The following is a 16,561-nucleotide window of genomic DNA, read 5'->3' as shown; positions in this document are numbered from 1 at the left end:
CAAAAATTTTAGTAAAGTTTAATTTTGAATTATTGTGATCATATTTCCGATGGCATGTAGCAAAAATTATGTTGATTCGTTAGATACAACAAGAGATATTCACGATCAAAAACTTATCACTCTCAGAGGGGGTTAATTTTGAAAAGGCGCCCCATAGTAAAGTAAGTCGTATTCACGACAAAACTCATGCGGATTGATAAAAAGCACGATTAAGCTCGTTTTTTTAATTAAATCCTATACCTCTTAAAAATTACCCTTTGGTTACATTTTGATATTGATTTTTTAAATTCTCACTTACTCACTCACTCTACTTTACTTAATGTTTCTTTCTTTATGACCCTACCATTAACCCATTAACTTAAACCATTGTACTTTTTTTATAGATTTCAACCTACACCGCAGATCATCATCAGAGGCTTCATGGGCTCTATTGAGGAGGCTCTCAAGTACCTGCAGCGAGATTATTACATATCACTTACGGGCTATCTTTGCAAAGTAAGCACACACAACAGGATGAGTAATTTGCCCTAACATCCGATCCCATTCCATTTCAGGACAAGTCAGACACTGGAGTCCGGAAGCTACTCGAAGATGGCCGACTTCCGCTGGAACGCCTGCTTGTGGAAACCGATTCGCCATTTATGTATCCGAACACGCGAGCTTCCAAACTTCCACAGCACGTCAAGAGCGGCCTGACCGAACGTTCACTTCTCTATCTGCATCGCTACTGTACCTTTCAGCGCAATGAACCATGCAGTTTGCCGGCCATCGTGGAAATGATTGCTGCCTTCATGAACAAGAAACCCGAGGACGTGGGCCTAGCGACGGCATTCAACGCACTCAAGCTGTTCGGACTGTCTCAATGATAGTGACGGGGAAAACGACAATGAAAAATTGAACGAAAACGACTTTTTTTTATCTTCCAAAAAATTTTCATCAAAACGATTTCACTTTCTTAACCGACGAATGATAAATCTGTTATCATAATTAATTTTAACACGTTTTCTTTTGTATACCCTATAGTTTAGAATTGTTAAGTTGAAACCTATTTAAGTCTTGCCCGATAATGGTTATCGAAAAACAAAGAAATGTTATTGCTAGTAAAAGCATGAACTGAATCCAACGCTCTTAGAGTGACTCTTTACAATGTTGAAGGATTCTATTAAACTGTTTTGTTCTTCATCTTAGAATAAGTGCAGGTAGCGTTAGATTTGTAAGTATAAACAAAACGAATTGTGTTAACCGAATTTATGTTCTACATGTGAAGCGAAAGACTGAAGATAATACAGTGGGTTAAGAAAGACCATAACCAAAATACGTCTAATCTCGCGAGAATTAGAAAAATAAACAATGACAAAACGCATCCCGCGGTAAATTATTCGACCCTCAAGAAACGGCACAAGATCAGGGAACTATCTCAGTAGAGCTAAACAAAACATTTAGAACACATTCCTTGTCAACCAATTTGCTGTTTATTGAGAGACGATTAAATTTTCTAGCAATGGATGCTATCGACAGATTTTTAGAAGCTTCTAAAAATAGGAAAACTAAATTATAGCTGCGATGTTGATAAGATAGAGTGCTCTTTTCTGCTATCATATTTAGAGATTAAATTAGGAACCTTGTTTCAAATTAAAGTTGTTCAATTAGTTACACATACTAGGGTTGATAGTGACAAAACATCTACATTACATAGGGAGAAAAGTGCCATATATATGTCTAACTGAGCGCTAAGGTGAATATGATATGCGATAACCTGTATTCATTGTGTAAGTTATTGAGATTGAAATAAAAGTATATTTTTATAGAGCGAGTTTTGTATTAGTTCATCGAAAAAAATCACTGTTCGAATGTCATAGTTTCTAGCACCGATTCCGGATCATCCAGTCGTATTTTGTGGTTTTTCCTGTTGTAGAAGCGTTTACTGAATCCGCACAATTTGCACTCCACTTCCAGATAGCTAAGTTTCTTATGCCGAAAGTCACTGTAGTTCGCTGTTGACGCTGGATTCAACGCCACACCACATCTGGCGCAGAGTGTGCGTTTGATTGCCGGTTCGCTGTATGTGAAAAAATATCAGTCTATACAATGAAGTTTTACTCGAAAAAATTCAGGACGGCGCTGTTGATGTTTCTGAGACTCGTTTACAAGCGGTTAATCTTGTGTATTTCTGATTTTGATGCGGAATATTAGTTCGTTTGGAACATTTGTAAAGCAGAGAAACGGTTTGGTTTTTATAATTCTAGACTTTTTATAGCTTTATTCTGTGCGAGAACCTATCATGGTTACATAGATAAAATTATTTTCTTAGTTTACTTTTTTCATGCACATTTTTGGAGCAGAAAATTGAATATTGCTTTACAGTTTTCTATTTTTCAATACACCTGAGAAATAAAACTAAGCTGCAATTCGAAAATATTGTTTAGTTCATCGTAAAATCAAAGCTTTCAATTAAGTTTTGCATAAATGATGGTTTTCCATCAAGTTTTCGATTCAACTGATGTCAATAGATACGTAACCAGAGGGTCGAGAGAGGTCGAGAGGGCCTGGCCCCTCCCGAAATCAGAAACAGAAACGAAAAAAAAAACAGAAATATTATGGGACACTTGATCCTGTATATTGTACCGTGAAATAAAGGTTTTGAGAGCTACGTGATGGTCAAAACTCCACTGCCGATAAAGCACGTAGCGACAGGCCCTACGAAGCATAACAGAGTCAAACCCACAGAAAATGGAGGATGAAACCGGAGTGAAATAAATGACAATAATAAAAATAGTACGTAAAATAGCAGTTTAATTTTTGAAGCTATACACGTTGCGAAGTTTTTTGAGGCCTATCCGAATCAACGCCTGAGTAAAGGTACTATGGAATTTTTTTTCGTTCCGATTATATAAGTTTTTACCATAAGGTTATTTGCCACTTCGGGCTAGAAAACTGCCGGCTTGGGAATCGAACCCAGGCGGGTTTCGTGAAAGGCATCGACTTACCCATCACGCTGTACCCGTCCTCAATATGGTGAAGTGTTCCATTTGACGAAGCGTTTCACTCGAAATTATCGTTAGATGGAAAGCAAGAAACCGTTGCATACGATAATTTTCTTAGATTGAGGGTTACAAATCATATGAGTTATTTTGTGGAAATTATAAATCTTAAAAATCGTTATAAGAGTTAGATTATTTCGGTAAACGTTACGATGCGTTACTTTTAAGGAAATTGTTATATATGTCGCTCTTTTGTAAATTATAGGCATTACGAAGCATTACATGCGTTACTTTTCAGTAAGTTTTAAACGTTACGAAGCGTTGGATGTGTTACTTTTTTGTAAGTTATAGGCGTTACGAAGCGTTACACGCGGTACTACTTTGTAAGTTATAGGCGTTACGTAGCGTTACAAGCGTAACCCTTTTATAAGCTATAGGCGTTACGAAGCGGTACATGTGTTACTGTTTTGTGAGTCATAGGCGTTACGAAGCGTTACATGTGTTACTTTTCGTTACGTTACGTAAGTGTTACGAAGCGTTACATGCGTCTTTTTTGTAAGTTATAGACGTTACGAAGTGTTACAAGCGTTGCTTTTTTCAAGTTATAGGCATTACGAAGCGTTCATGCGTTACTTTTTTGTGAGTTATAGGCGTTACGAAGCCGTCCATGTGTAAATTTTTTGTAAGTTATAGGCGTTACGAAGCGTTACATGTGTTACATTTTTGTAAGCTATAGATGTTACAAGGTGTTACATGCGTTGCTTTTTAATATGTTTTAGGCGTTACGAAACGTTACATACGTTAGTTTTTTGTAAGTTGTAGGCGTTACGTGAGTTACAGGAGTGTGAGTTTGTTAGTTACAGGTGTTACGAAGTGTTACTTGCGTTATTTGTTTGTAAGTTAGAGGCATTACGAAGCGTTACATTCATAGTTTTAATTTGGTTTTCGAAGTTACGAAGCATCACATGCTTTATTTTTTTAGGCGTTACAAATCATTATATGCGTAACTTTTTTTGTAAGTTTTAGGTGTTTCATATGCTATATTTTTAAAAGGTACAAGAGTCACGACGTGTTACATCCGTTACTTTTTTTAATTTTTGCCTTTCGCTATAGAAAGGTAATAGGATACCCGACTTTCGAACGGAGTCTCGGAGACCCATAGTGTAATCTACCATTCGACTCAGTTCGACGAGATCGGAAAATGTCTGTGTGTGTATGTGTGTGCACTTTTTGAAGCTATTTTTACTGCGCAAGTTTATCGGAGATGACTGAACAGATTTTAACAAGTCTAGGCCCGTTTGAAAACAATTGTTAGGCCATTGATCAAATTCGAAGATCAAATGGCTTTTTGGTTCCGGAGATATGATGGTATAAGTGACGAAACTGACAAAACGCGTTGTGTTTTTACCGCGCAAGATTCTCGGAGATAGCTCAACCGATTTTAACTTAGGCTCGTTTGAAAGCTACTATCGAACCATTGATCAAGTTCGAAAACCAAACGGCTGTGACTTTTGGTTCCGGAGATATAATGGTATAAGTGACGTAACCGACAAAACACGTTGATTTTTACCGTTTTTATATAGATAAGGGTGCCAAAATTTTGGGATCACCTCTATTTTCGTAAAGCTCTAGTGCTCAAAAGTTTAAGCACCTCGAAAAAAGTCCTCATGCAAAATTTGAGCTAAATCGGACACCGGGTGGTTTAAAGGTTTGGCATTTTTCGATCTTGAAAAAGCACCATAGGGTGGAGTACATGAAATTTCCAAAATCGAAAATTTTTTTTTAATGCCAAAAGTCAAAAAACTGCATGAAACGTCGAGATTTAGTGTCATCTCAAAAAAATATTATTTTGACAAAATCAACTTTCTGGGAAAAATATTGATATTTTCTCTAAGTCCCAAAAAGTCGATTTAAAAATTTTTTTTTCCGAGATGACACTAAATCTCGACGTTTCATGCAATTCTAAGCCTTTTGGCATCAAAAATATTTTTTCGATTTTGGAAATTTTATGAAGGGGGGGGGGGGGGGGGGAGGTTTATGGTAATTTTTCAAGATCTATGTAAATTCCACTAAGTGGACTAAGAGGGTTTTTTTTAGATTAGCATCACTCTTCTCATATAAATAGGCAACGTAAATGCCAAGCGCTTGATTGGTAAAACGATACCAAGTATGTTGGCAAAATTATACCGACTGTGTGACATAAACACTGAAGAATGCTTTTGTGGACTACTCTTATCAATCTGAATCAATTGGTGTCAAAATTAGATCCGAAATTATTTAATAAAAGTATGAAATTTATTTTCATGAGACTGTTATGAGAGAAGAGAAAGGCATTATCACACCACTAGGTGGATTAAGAAGGGTTTTTTTTACTTCGAAGCACTATATATGTTACTTTTTGAAAGTTACAAGTGTTTAAAAGCGTTACAAGAGGTTGGCATCCCAGTTTTAACATATTGAAGAGTAAATTATTTGAAAAATATACTGGAAATCTTAAAAGTATGAAATAATTAGAAATGATCCTACAACATGGAATACACTGATCAAAATTACACGATGACATATCTTATTGAAACGAAAACTCGTATCTAATTTAAAAAGAAAATAAGCATACATATTATTGCAAGAACTTTTATTCCAGTAACTAAAATTTCTTCCTGTATCTTCTGTTCAGTTAAACTTGTTCTATTCTATCCTTGAAGGAATCATTAGTTCCTTTCTTTATATGAGAGTATTCAGTAAATTGCAATGTTATTTCACAAGATTCAACGATTTCAATATTTTAAATGTTACCGACAGCCACGTACCCAGAGAGGGGGCCGAGGGGCTCTGGAGGCTCTTCAGTAACATTATTTTTTTATCTGAGGGGCCCTCTCGAAACGAAATCCTTGGTACGGGTCAGTCTATTTCATGTTTCTATGCATTTGTATGTCATTTAATTTTTATAATTTTTTATGATTGCTACACCGCACAATGGGAAAAATGGAAATAATATAATATATATCAAATAGGTATCCTTTTAGCAAAAATGTGCGTAAAATCGCATGAGTGACCGTACCACTCTATCATGCTAGTTTTACACAATTTTTTTTTCTTTTTTGAGAAGACAGACTGTAATATTACTAGAAAGTGTGGTTTCGAATATTACTAGAAAGTGCATGTTAAATACTAATAAAATTACCATTATGACAAATCTAGTAGCACTGGTTTCATTCCTATACGAGGTCTGTTCAAAAAGTTCCCGGAATTTTTTAATTGCGCGCGTCTGGAGAGTCCGGTGGTCAAAATTTCTTTTTTATTGTGTTGGTACATATGTCCCTAATGTATGGTGAAATTTTCAGCTGTATTCATTGTTTACATTCTGCCTTGTAGCGGCTGGTGTAGACGTGTTTTTTTTTTAGCTCGGCGATTTTTGTTAGTTTAAACAATGGAAGAGTCAAAGAATTTGTATTAAATTTTGCGTGAAAAATGAAATAAAGTGTAACCAAGTAAGCGAAATGTTACAGAGAGCCTACGGTGAGTCTGCTATGAAAAAAACAAGTGTTTACGAGTGGTATAAGCGTTTCCAAGATGGCCGCGAAGACGTTGAAGACGACGAACGCTCCGGTCGACCCAGCACGTCAATAATCGATGAAAATGTGAGAAAAGTGGAAAAAATGATTATGGATGATCGCCGAATCACTATTAGAGAAGTTGCTGATGAAGTTGGCATATCAGTTGAAGAGACCCACGAAAGGACAGCGTTTTTCATCGATTGAAGAGATAAAGGCAGAATCGCTGAGAGTGCTACAGAGCATTACAAAAAGTGACTATCAGGGGTGTTTCGAAGACTGGAAAAAACACTGGCATAAGTGTATTATATCTAGGGGGGATTACTTTGAAGGGGACCATATAGATGTAGACGAATAAATAAATATTTTTTTAGAAAAATGAGAATTCCGGGTCATTTTTGAACAGACCTCGTATATGTCAACAAAACGCTGTTAAATGTGTGTGTTTCATCGGCATCCGATATTTTCGTGTTTTAAAAGGGCCAACCCAGATTACCCTTTACAGTAAAATTTTGAACGTAAAACGATAACGACCCAATAATTTCTAAAAGTCGAATCGATTCCAAACTGGTTTAAAAAATATTGTGAGTAGTCTTACAATTAGTCTTAGGCCCTTTTCAGAACAATTCTGACATTTGGAAACTGAGAGTGTAATAGTGCAATATTTTGTTTTCATTACTATCGCAATTCTCGGGTAATTTTTCAAACGGGTGTACAAGCAAGTGACAGTTTCTCTTTAATCACTCTCTCTTTCGATTATTGTGATGTGATTAAAAAGATTTTCTTTGATATCACTATTCTGTTTGAAAGTCGAAAGATTCGGGTATCATTTCATGCAAAGAATTGAGTGATAAACGTGGAAACCGCTTGGTAATTAATAGAAGAGAAAGTAAACAAAGAGAAACTGTCACTTGTTTATACGCCCTTTTAAAAAATTAAACGAAAATTGTTAATTAATAGGATGAATATAGGACCAACGATACGGTGAATTAAAATCAATTGAGATGAAATTAGGAATAGAGTAGTGAACATTTCAGAAGTGTTTTCAGCTGTTTTTACCTTTTTTTATATATATATATAATAGGTATAGAATTCGCTCAAACTTTCGAAAAATTTTCCGAGGCCCGGAGGGCCGAATGTCATATACCAATCGATTCAGCTCGACGAACTGAGCAAATGTCTGTGTGTGTGTGTGTGTGTGTGTGTGTGTATGTGTGTGTGTGTGTATGTGTGTGTGTCTGTATGTGTGTTGTCAACTAAGAGGTCGAGATCTCAGAGATGGCTGGACCGATTTTGATCAAACTAGTCGCAAATGAAAGGTCTCCCCGTCACCCAGAACGCTATTGAATGGTTTTGAGATCGGATGTTTACTTTTTGAGTTATACGAAGTTTTATGTCAAAATTTTCAGTTTTTCGACAGTATCTGTCACATTTGACCTTGAAAACAGAATATGTTTCCAGACTTAGATTTCGCTCGGTAATACCTATCCAACAAGCCATAGATTGTTAAAATCCGTCCATTTTTAACGGAGATATCGATATTTTTGTGTAAGCCTTATTCCAGTAGAAGGAATTTTGAGCGCTGTATGAAAAAGCAATGCTTGGGAGCAACATGAAATACGATTTTTTATACTGTTACATATAATTGTTTCTAAGTACCAAAAAGACTGTGTACAGCATCCTTTTTTATGACAATTTGCCACGGACCAATTTTAGCACGGTTCATTTTTGGCAACATAATCTTTCGAATATGGCATATGTAAACCAGATGATACCAGCATTATCGAGTTGGAAGTAATTCCATAATTATATTGATTTAACCTATTTACAGCAATAAATGCTGGAAGAACATGACTTCCATATACCATACGACTCAGTTCGTCGAGATCAGCGAATGCGTGTGTGACAAATAATTTCACTCAATTTTCTCGGAGATGACTAAACCTTTTTCTACCAACTCATATGAAAAGTCGTATTCTCCCAAACAAGGCTCCTGAATTATGTTTGGATCCGACTTCTGATTGCGGAATTACAGAATGATATGTGAAACGAAATTGAAATAATGCAATTAATTTTTCTCGTAGATGGCTGAACCGATCTAAGATTCAAATGAAATCTAAGAATCATCTATGATTCAAATGAGAGGTCTTAAAATCCTATAAAACCTCTTACTTTTTAGTCAGATCCGACTTCTGGTTTAGAAAATGCAGGGTGATTAGTATAAAAATGTCCATTTCACATAAATTAATCAGGTTTATCGGGTTTGCAAATTTCGATAGTCGATTACCAATTAAATTTATTTCAGTTTAAGCGGTATTCTTTTTTGGATTCGGAATGTACCCCCAAATTTTAATTCGCACTACAATTTCTCAAAGATGTCTACACACTCCTCAGGTGAATTTAACTGATTTCGGCTACACCGATTTTAGAATTCCGGTTCCAGTATCGAATCGATTCTCAAAGCTCAATCATTTTCTCAAAAAAGACCAAATCGAACTTCAAAAACAAATATTACAGGACTTAAGGTCCCATACAAAATTGGTGAATTTTATCCGATTCTGGAATTACAGATGATGAGTTTATAAATTTCATGTAAATTGTTTGGCGTAATAATTTATGACCATTCGAATCATTTTGGGCTATGCTAATTCCTGAATACCGGCTCTGGAAGTACCATAAATAATGACGAAAAACTCTGAAGTGGAACTTACTTCGACATCTCATGGAATGTTCAATCGATTGTCGCACGCTAAGATTGAAATTTGATATGTTTTGCAGTTTCGGCATTACAGGGTAATGAGTGATTAAAATCTCAATTTGCCGTTTAAAACGACGATAATTGAAATAATGTCATGAGAACTAAAACACCTAAGAATATCCATGCAAAAACACATGCTTATTGATAAAAAAAAGGTATCATCTCACTGCTAGGTGGATTAATCACGTTTTTTAATATAGATTTAATTTCCAAGAAATGTGAATCCATTCTCAATGTGGAGCAAGGCGAATTAAGCAGAAATATGAAATAAACATAGTGAATTAGGTATTTGAGGTAACATCCTAACAAATGAGATGAAATAGGGAGCCGTTACCATACATGATAATAGTAAGTGATGGATTCAAGATACTCAAGAAATTGCCTTCAAAAGCTAGGCATTTTTTTCATCTTCCCTCCAACTCACGAATACCACTTCGAAAGAACTGTTAATCTTTCGAAGCAATCCAGTCGTGAAGACAACTAGTGAACTAGTGAAAAACTGCTCAACAATTGCGAGTTTAGATGTCGGTTGCGTTTAATAATCACAGTTTCCCCTGGTTTGAGCCAGGATTCTAGGGGTTTGGGATTCTTCAAACAAAATCATTTCTCGTCTTTTATCACGACCCTTTGTTTGATGTCCAGAAAGCAAAAGGTTGCTCAACATTTTTCGTTGTCTGCCATTCAGCTCATGTGGAACCAAATTTCCCACCTTCTGAATTTTCCCAAGACGAGTAGACGATCAGAATTGGCTTGGTGACTAACGTTCAACCTTTCCGCCACATGTTTTTGATTATTGGAATTATCTTCGTTCAACGATTTCGTCCCGGGTTGGCGGTTCAATGCATACGGTGCTGGTCTTTAAAAACCAGTTGTCGTATGTTCAAGCCCCGACCTGGAAGGATTCGTAGTGTCAGTAGAATCGTAGCACCAGCCATGCAATGGTTCTGTACACTCTGAATCGGCTGCGAAATTCTGTTGAAACAGAAGGTCAAATTCCACTACAGGAATGTAATACCAAGACTTTGAATCGATTCTCAATGTGGAGTAAGACGAATTAAGCAGAGATATGAATTAAACATTAGTGAATGAGGTAACATCCTTACAAATGAGGTGAAATAGGGAGCAGTTACCCTACATGATAATAGTGATGGATTCAATATACTTTATTCAAAGAAATTGCATTCTAAAGTTGGGTTTTTTTTTCTCACGAATACCACTTCGAAAGAACTGTTAACCTTTTGGAACGATTCAGTCGTGAAGACAACTAGTGAAAAGCTGTTCAGCAAGTGCGTGGTGGGAAAAGGACAAGTTTGGGGAGTTTAGTGGGTGGACCAAAAGTTCCCATCTGAGTTTAAAAATGATGTTTTTGAAGACATCTGGTTGTTTTTCGAGCAATGCCAGATTCAATTTCATCATTAGATGTCGGTTGCGATTAATTTTCACAGTTTCCCCTGGTGTGAGCCATGATTCTTGGCGTTTGGGATTTTTCAAACAAAGTAATTTCTCGTCTTTTATCACGACCCTTTGTTTGATGTCCAGAAAGAAAAAAAGTTGCTCAACATTTTTCGTTGTCTGTCATCCAGCTTATGAGGAACCAAATTTCCCATCTTCTGAATCTTTCCCAAGACGAGTAGACTATCAGAATTTGGCTTGGTGACTAACGTTTACCTTTTCGCCATATGTTTTTGGTTTTGGGTATTATCTTCGTTGACCGTTCATTATAATTCGGAATTTTCATTTTATGTTGTTGTCCTGTGCGTTCTTTGTCTTTCACACTGAAATCTTCACTTTGAAAATCCAAATCTCTCTCATCGTGCCACCGGCAGAATGCTAAGAATTTCAAAATCTACGGCAGTCATTCTCAAACTCACTTTTTCACTGCAGCAGTGCTGTGAAACATCTCAGTCCTTACCATGTGTTATCGCGCACTGAAGACCGAAGGTTTGGAAGTTTTCGATACGGTAAGAAATGAAACATAGTATGTAAGCTCTAGTATTGGTAAAATTGAAAAAATGTTAAAACTGAACAACATAAACTAGATACGCGTCGATTACTTGCCACTTGTAAGGGATCGAAAGTATTTCTGTAATGTTTGAATCCATTTGATGCAAACATTTCATTTAGGCGGAGCTGGTCGATGGAACGGGATCTAGCGTTGTATAAAAATGTTAGTGATTTAAATAAGGAATCAAATTGTTTTAATTAGAGATTTCAGACTAAACAGAAAATATTTGAAGATTGGGGATTCAGAATAGGAGTGAAAAACGAGGAAAGAAAGTATGTGAATGCAGAATACAAAAGCTTGTTCCAATAAAATTCTCTGACCCTATGAGCGAGATTGGGAATCGAACCCAGGCGGGCTACGTGAAAGCCATCCATCCACTAGTTTGTTTTATAATTTTGATTCATTTGTCGTATCGCTTACTTAACCCGAAATCTAGATCTTATCCAAGTGCAAATTACTAGATGCACCACATCAGCAGCTCGAACAACCTCATTGGTATGTATTTTTGCATATTTCATACAAGATTCTTGAAGTAAGGTAAAGCACGCTATTCGAAAAATATAGATCTATGGTTAGTACCGTTTCACAGACTAACGGCAGACAGATTCGAGTTCGAACATCAACAACACCGTACCTGACCGCATGTACTAAATCAGCGCTACTTACATTCGTAGCACAGCCTTTTTCCCGATGGATTTCATTAGTTTACCATAACTACCGGATAGGGCGGGTACCGATTCGGCCATCAACATCGATGCCTGATAAAGGAAGTTCATACGTTCGTACGTGTCCCTCCCGGGGCAGACTCGTGCATGTTTTTTACCGGAATTGCCGTTGTTATTGTTTTTATTGCCATTGTTGCTTTGGTCTTTCTGCTGCTTTGCGTTACTGCTTTTGCAAGTGTTACTATCGCTAGACATGGGTGACTGAAGATGAAATGAATAATACATAGAAAATTAGTTATCATTTGGGTAACAAAGAAACTATACACGATGTCCGAAGACTCATTACGGGATCAATATAATTAAAAATCTACAAGGTGATTAATTTCTGGAAGTAAAATTTTCTGATATTCCAGAACGATCAGTAAACCCAGAGATATGATTTAAACAATAGCGATATTTGTTAAAATTATATTTCTGGTTTTATTTAGTATTCCGCGACGGAAACCTTCACGGAAAATTCGGAAACTTCTAGGGGGAGTTTCGGCAACCTCCACGGGAAATGTACCATTTCTTCGAAGGCTGGGTAAGACGGTCGAATGTCGCCTGTTAGCCATGGAAGTTGCCAGTGATCCGGTGCCGGAAGTACGCAGAAATCATGTCAGTCTAGGTCAGTGATTCTTAAACTGGTCCATACAGTCCACTAGTGGGCATTAGCTCATTTTTAGTGGGTAGTAAACTCACAATTGTTAACAGGTGGGCAATCAGTCGCAAATAGTAGGCTTCGATACTTTAAAAATCTTTCTGAGAAAGGCCCTGAGTTAAATGTATTCATGACAAATTTACATAGACATATCATTGCGAAAAACAATTCCATTCCAATCTATCAGTTGCAAAAATAATGTGATTAGTACATCATTGTTAGATTTGGGAGAAAGAAAAGGAAAGTGAGAAGATAAAAATTTAAGTGCTATTACGACCAATAATTGATCAACTAAGAATGAGTGTAAATAGATTTCGTTCAGGTCCCGGTTCAGAATCCAGAATCACAATCTTGTTCAGAATCCTGAGGTCAGATACAGAATTCAGATTCATGTTCGGAATTCAGGCTCAGAATCCTTATTTCCGGTTCAGAATTTAGTTTCAGATCCAGAATCTAAGCCTGGGATCAGAACTCATGTCCAAAACACACGAAAACCTATGTGTTCCTATCAGGAGTGCAGGTCTATAACCCAGGTCCTAGAAGCAGGCCTAGAATACGGATCCCGATTTTCGATCAAGATCTCAGGTCCTTGTTATGAAACTAGGTCCAGAATTCAGGTGAGGAGCCAAGGTTCAGGATCTAGTTTCAGGTTCAAAAACTCTGTCAGGAGCAGATCCGGGGTCAGAATTCTGTTCTAGAACCAAAGTCCAAGTTCATGTTGACAATTAAATTCCAGAATCCAGATGCAGAAATCAGGTTCGGGTAAAAAATATCTTTCAAGAATTTTAGTAAAAAATCTGAGTCCAATTTCAGAATTCACAGTCATATATCCAGAATTGAGGTCCAGCATCCCGTCCCAGAACTCAGATCCAGACCAAGAATTCCGGTCCAGAATCGAATTTCCGGTTTTAGGCTCGGGATTTAGATTCTACACTCGGATCACAAATTCAGAGGTTAGGCCAAGTTACTCAATTCAGGTCCAGGATCTGAGCTCCAGTTGTATTACGGGATCCTGGTCTGGAATTCAGATCTTGGCATGTACACAATCCAGGTCCACATTCAGAATCCAAATAAAAAAATTCGGTATCAGATCCAGAATACAGAATCAGGATCCAAGGTCAAAATAAAGGACCAGATCTCAGATCCAGAGACCAGGTCCTTCCATGCTTCAAAATTTTGGCCCAGAATCCAAGTCCAGAGTTATGTTTCTGAAACCAGCTTCAGGATCAAGTTCCAGGTTCACGATTCTGGTACATTCCCAGTATCTCTGTCAAATTTTTTGAGTAAAAATCTTGTTTGGAATTCTGAAACCAGCTCCAGAATCCTGTTCCAGATTTAGACTAAAAACCTCCATCGAGAGTTCAAGCCAAGAAATCAGGTCTTGGATCCAAATCCATGCTCAGTATCCAAGTGTAGATTTCTGACTCAGGTTCAGAATCTCTGTCAGAATTCTGGTTCAAAAACCATGTCCAGTTTCAGTATTCAGATCCAAAAACATTGTCGAATATGCAAATCCAGGGTCCTAGTTCAGAATCAAGGTCTAGGTTTAGTATCTCTGTTAATAATTTAGGTTCAAGTTTAGAATAGAGGAATTCTAGAGAACTCAGGTCCAGAATCCAATCCAGGCTCTCAGTCCAAGTGCAAAATAGGTTCAAAGTTTAGTTTCGGAAACTCTATCAGAAGATCAGAAAACAGAATTCTAGGTCTAGGTCTGCTTCAAGTTCAGTATCCATATTCGAATCTCTTTCAAGAATCCAGGTTCAGATTCAGTATTTTGATCCAGAAACCTTGTTCGATAGTTCCAGTGATCAGGACCAGAATCCAAATCTAGATATTAAAACACGCCTAAAAAGTATATCGAAAATAAGCTATCCACATACATTTGTGTTGTACGCATGTATGTTATTTGTGATGATTTTTTATATTCAGATTACAGCATGCTGTGCGTTTGACTGTCAGCTTTCGTTTGTTTAATTGTTTGTGCGGTTGAAATTCTGCGTTTTCAAAATGTCGCATATTGAAATGGAAGTGAAAATTAAGGTTCTGGACACATGGCTAAGTGAGAAGGGTTTTACTATACGAAAATTGGTGAAGTGATTTGGAATTCATCAGTGTTAAAACCATCATTAATAAGTTTTCGGAACACTATTATTTGGAAGTGCTACCAGGAAGTGGCAGAAAACCCGGTTCTTCCAACCCGAGACTGGCCCATAAAGTGGTATTTCTAATCATGAAAAACAAATCAATGTCAATACCTAAAAGCAAAGTCTTGGCATTACATTCCTTTTGTGGAATTTGGCCTTTCTGTTTCAACAGACTTCGCAGCCGATTTTTAGTGTACAGAATCATTGCATGGCTAGTACTATGGATCCTACTGACACTAAGAATCCTTCCAGGTCGGGGCTCGAACATACGACAACTGGCTTGTAAGACCAGCGTCCTATGCATTGAACCGCCAACCCGGGACATGTCAATACGTGATATGATCAAAAAAGCAGCGAAGCGAGCAGCAACAAGGGCCCGGAAATTGTATTCGTGTCTTTTGCAGTGTCCGATTGCATGCGTTTTGATGGACGATGAGACTTATGTAAAGGAATACTCAAAAGCCCTCCCAGGTCCACAATACGTTACTGTCGTCGTTGGGGATGTGAGCGATGCGGACCGGTCGATTCAAGTGAAGAAATTCGGTCGAAAGATACTGGTATGGCAAGCAATATGTGCATGTGGTTTGAAGTCAACCATTTTTTACACTACCGGAACTATAAATGCAGAAATCTATCGATATGAGTATCGCCAGAAGAGATTATTGCCTTTATATAAGAAGCATGTTTTGGCCGGATTCTGCGTCGGCTCACTGTGCCAAACTACTCTCAATTGGCTTGCGGAAAAGGGTATAAATTTCGTCGAGAAAAATATCAATTCACCAAATTGTCCTCAGCTTCGACTCATCGAACGTTACTGGGTAATCGTGAAGAGGGTTTTCAAGAAGACTGGTAAGGCAGCTGGGAACATGCAGAAGTTAAAAAAATGAGCTTAAGCGTCCAAAAAATGCGATGCAACACTTGTCCGGAACTTGATGAAGAGCGTTCGATCAGAAGTTCGAAAATTCGTGAAGGAATAACTAACTTCATCCGGTTTTCATAATACTTAAGTTTAACCTCGTACAATAAAGGATCAATATTTAGTTTGAATAAAATATCGTTTTTTATCATAATTTGAAAGAAAGTTTTGTGGATACCTTATTTTCGATACACTCCTTAATGCAGAACTTTTCCCCAACGAACGAAAAGACGAAAAGACAGTCTGAAACTATGACTAATAAAATGAAATCCAAAAACCTTCTTCAATCGCTCTGCCAACTGAACTACTGTGGATGTTATAATACATAACTCAGAAGACTTCCCGCTGGAAAAAAAACTTGGTATTTGATCTGACTGTGCACAGTCAGTTAAGTTCACATTTTAGTTGATCCCCTGTGATCCAATCACTCACTCACCCCTGTGATCCAATCCTCACTCACACACAATTTGAACGATAGGGTCTTGAATTAAAAATTAATTTCTACCGCGTTGGGATTGGAAGGCAGATTATTTTTTGTATCATTTCTATCTATTTTATATTTGAATCTCGAATTAACTGCGAAAATGTTGATTGTCGTAGAATTTTAATAATTTTTTTTTTACTGGGTATTCGACTTTGATTTTTGGTTTGCTGATGAAGTCCCGAACGTAAATAGCCGGTCTTTTCCACAGACCATCTCACGTTTCGGACTTCATTACTAAAAACACGGTAATTTGGCACACTTTGAACACCATTTCTCAAATTGAGAAAACTTTACGACTGCTTAGCAGTTTATGTTGAACTGCTGAATGACTTAAGTTTGAGCTGTATTAGTGACATT

At 37.2% G+C, this 16,561-nt stretch overlaps 2 protein-coding genes across 3 annotated transcripts in view; one reads left to right on the top strand and one right to left on the bottom strand.

Moving 5' to 3' along the window:
• The window catches only part of LOC131432637 (3'-5' ssDNA/RNA exonuclease TatD), a 55,640-nt gene extending 53,830 nt beyond the window's left edge, over nucleotides 1-1,810 (top strand). Inside the window, exons 3-4 of the mRNA XM_058599039.1 lie at nucleotides 384-495; nucleotides 555-1,810. Of these exons, the coding sequence (XP_058455022.1) occupies nucleotides 384-495; nucleotides 555-866 (424 nt within the window). The 3' untranslated portion in view covers nucleotides 867-1,810. The remainder of the gene's footprint in view (nucleotides 1-383; nucleotides 496-554) is intronic.
• Nucleotides 1-16,561, bottom strand: part of LOC131432639 (uncharacterized) — a 115,815-nt gene that overhangs the window by 65,052 nt on the left and 34,202 nt on the right. Inside the window, exons 2-3 of one of the 2 annotated variants that reach the window (XM_058599042.1) lie at nucleotides 11,962-12,221; nucleotides 1,807-2,059 (exon numbers count right to left, since the gene is read on the bottom strand). The exons of the other annotated variant lie outside the window; for it this stretch is intronic. Of the exons in view, the coding sequence (XP_058455025.1) occupies nucleotides 1,840-2,059; nucleotides 11,962-12,215 (474 nt within the window). The 5' untranslated portion in view covers nucleotides 12,216-12,221 and the 3' untranslated portion in view covers nucleotides 1,807-1,839. Of the gene's footprint in view, nucleotides 1-1,806; nucleotides 2,060-11,961; nucleotides 12,222-16,561 lie in introns of those variants that run through there. 2 annotated transcript variants of the gene reach the window in all.

The sequence above is a fragment of the Malaya genurostris genome, chromosome 2 (assembly GCF_030247185.1).
Source record: "Malaya genurostris strain Urasoe2022 chromosome 2, Malgen_1.1, whole genome shotgun sequence".
In the NCBI taxonomy this organism is placed as follows: Eukaryota; Metazoa; Arthropoda; class Insecta; order Diptera; family Culicidae; genus Malaya; species Malaya genurostris.
The sequence above is the reverse complement of the archived record's forward strand: the minus strand, read 5'-3'. Positions and strand labels throughout refer to the sequence as shown.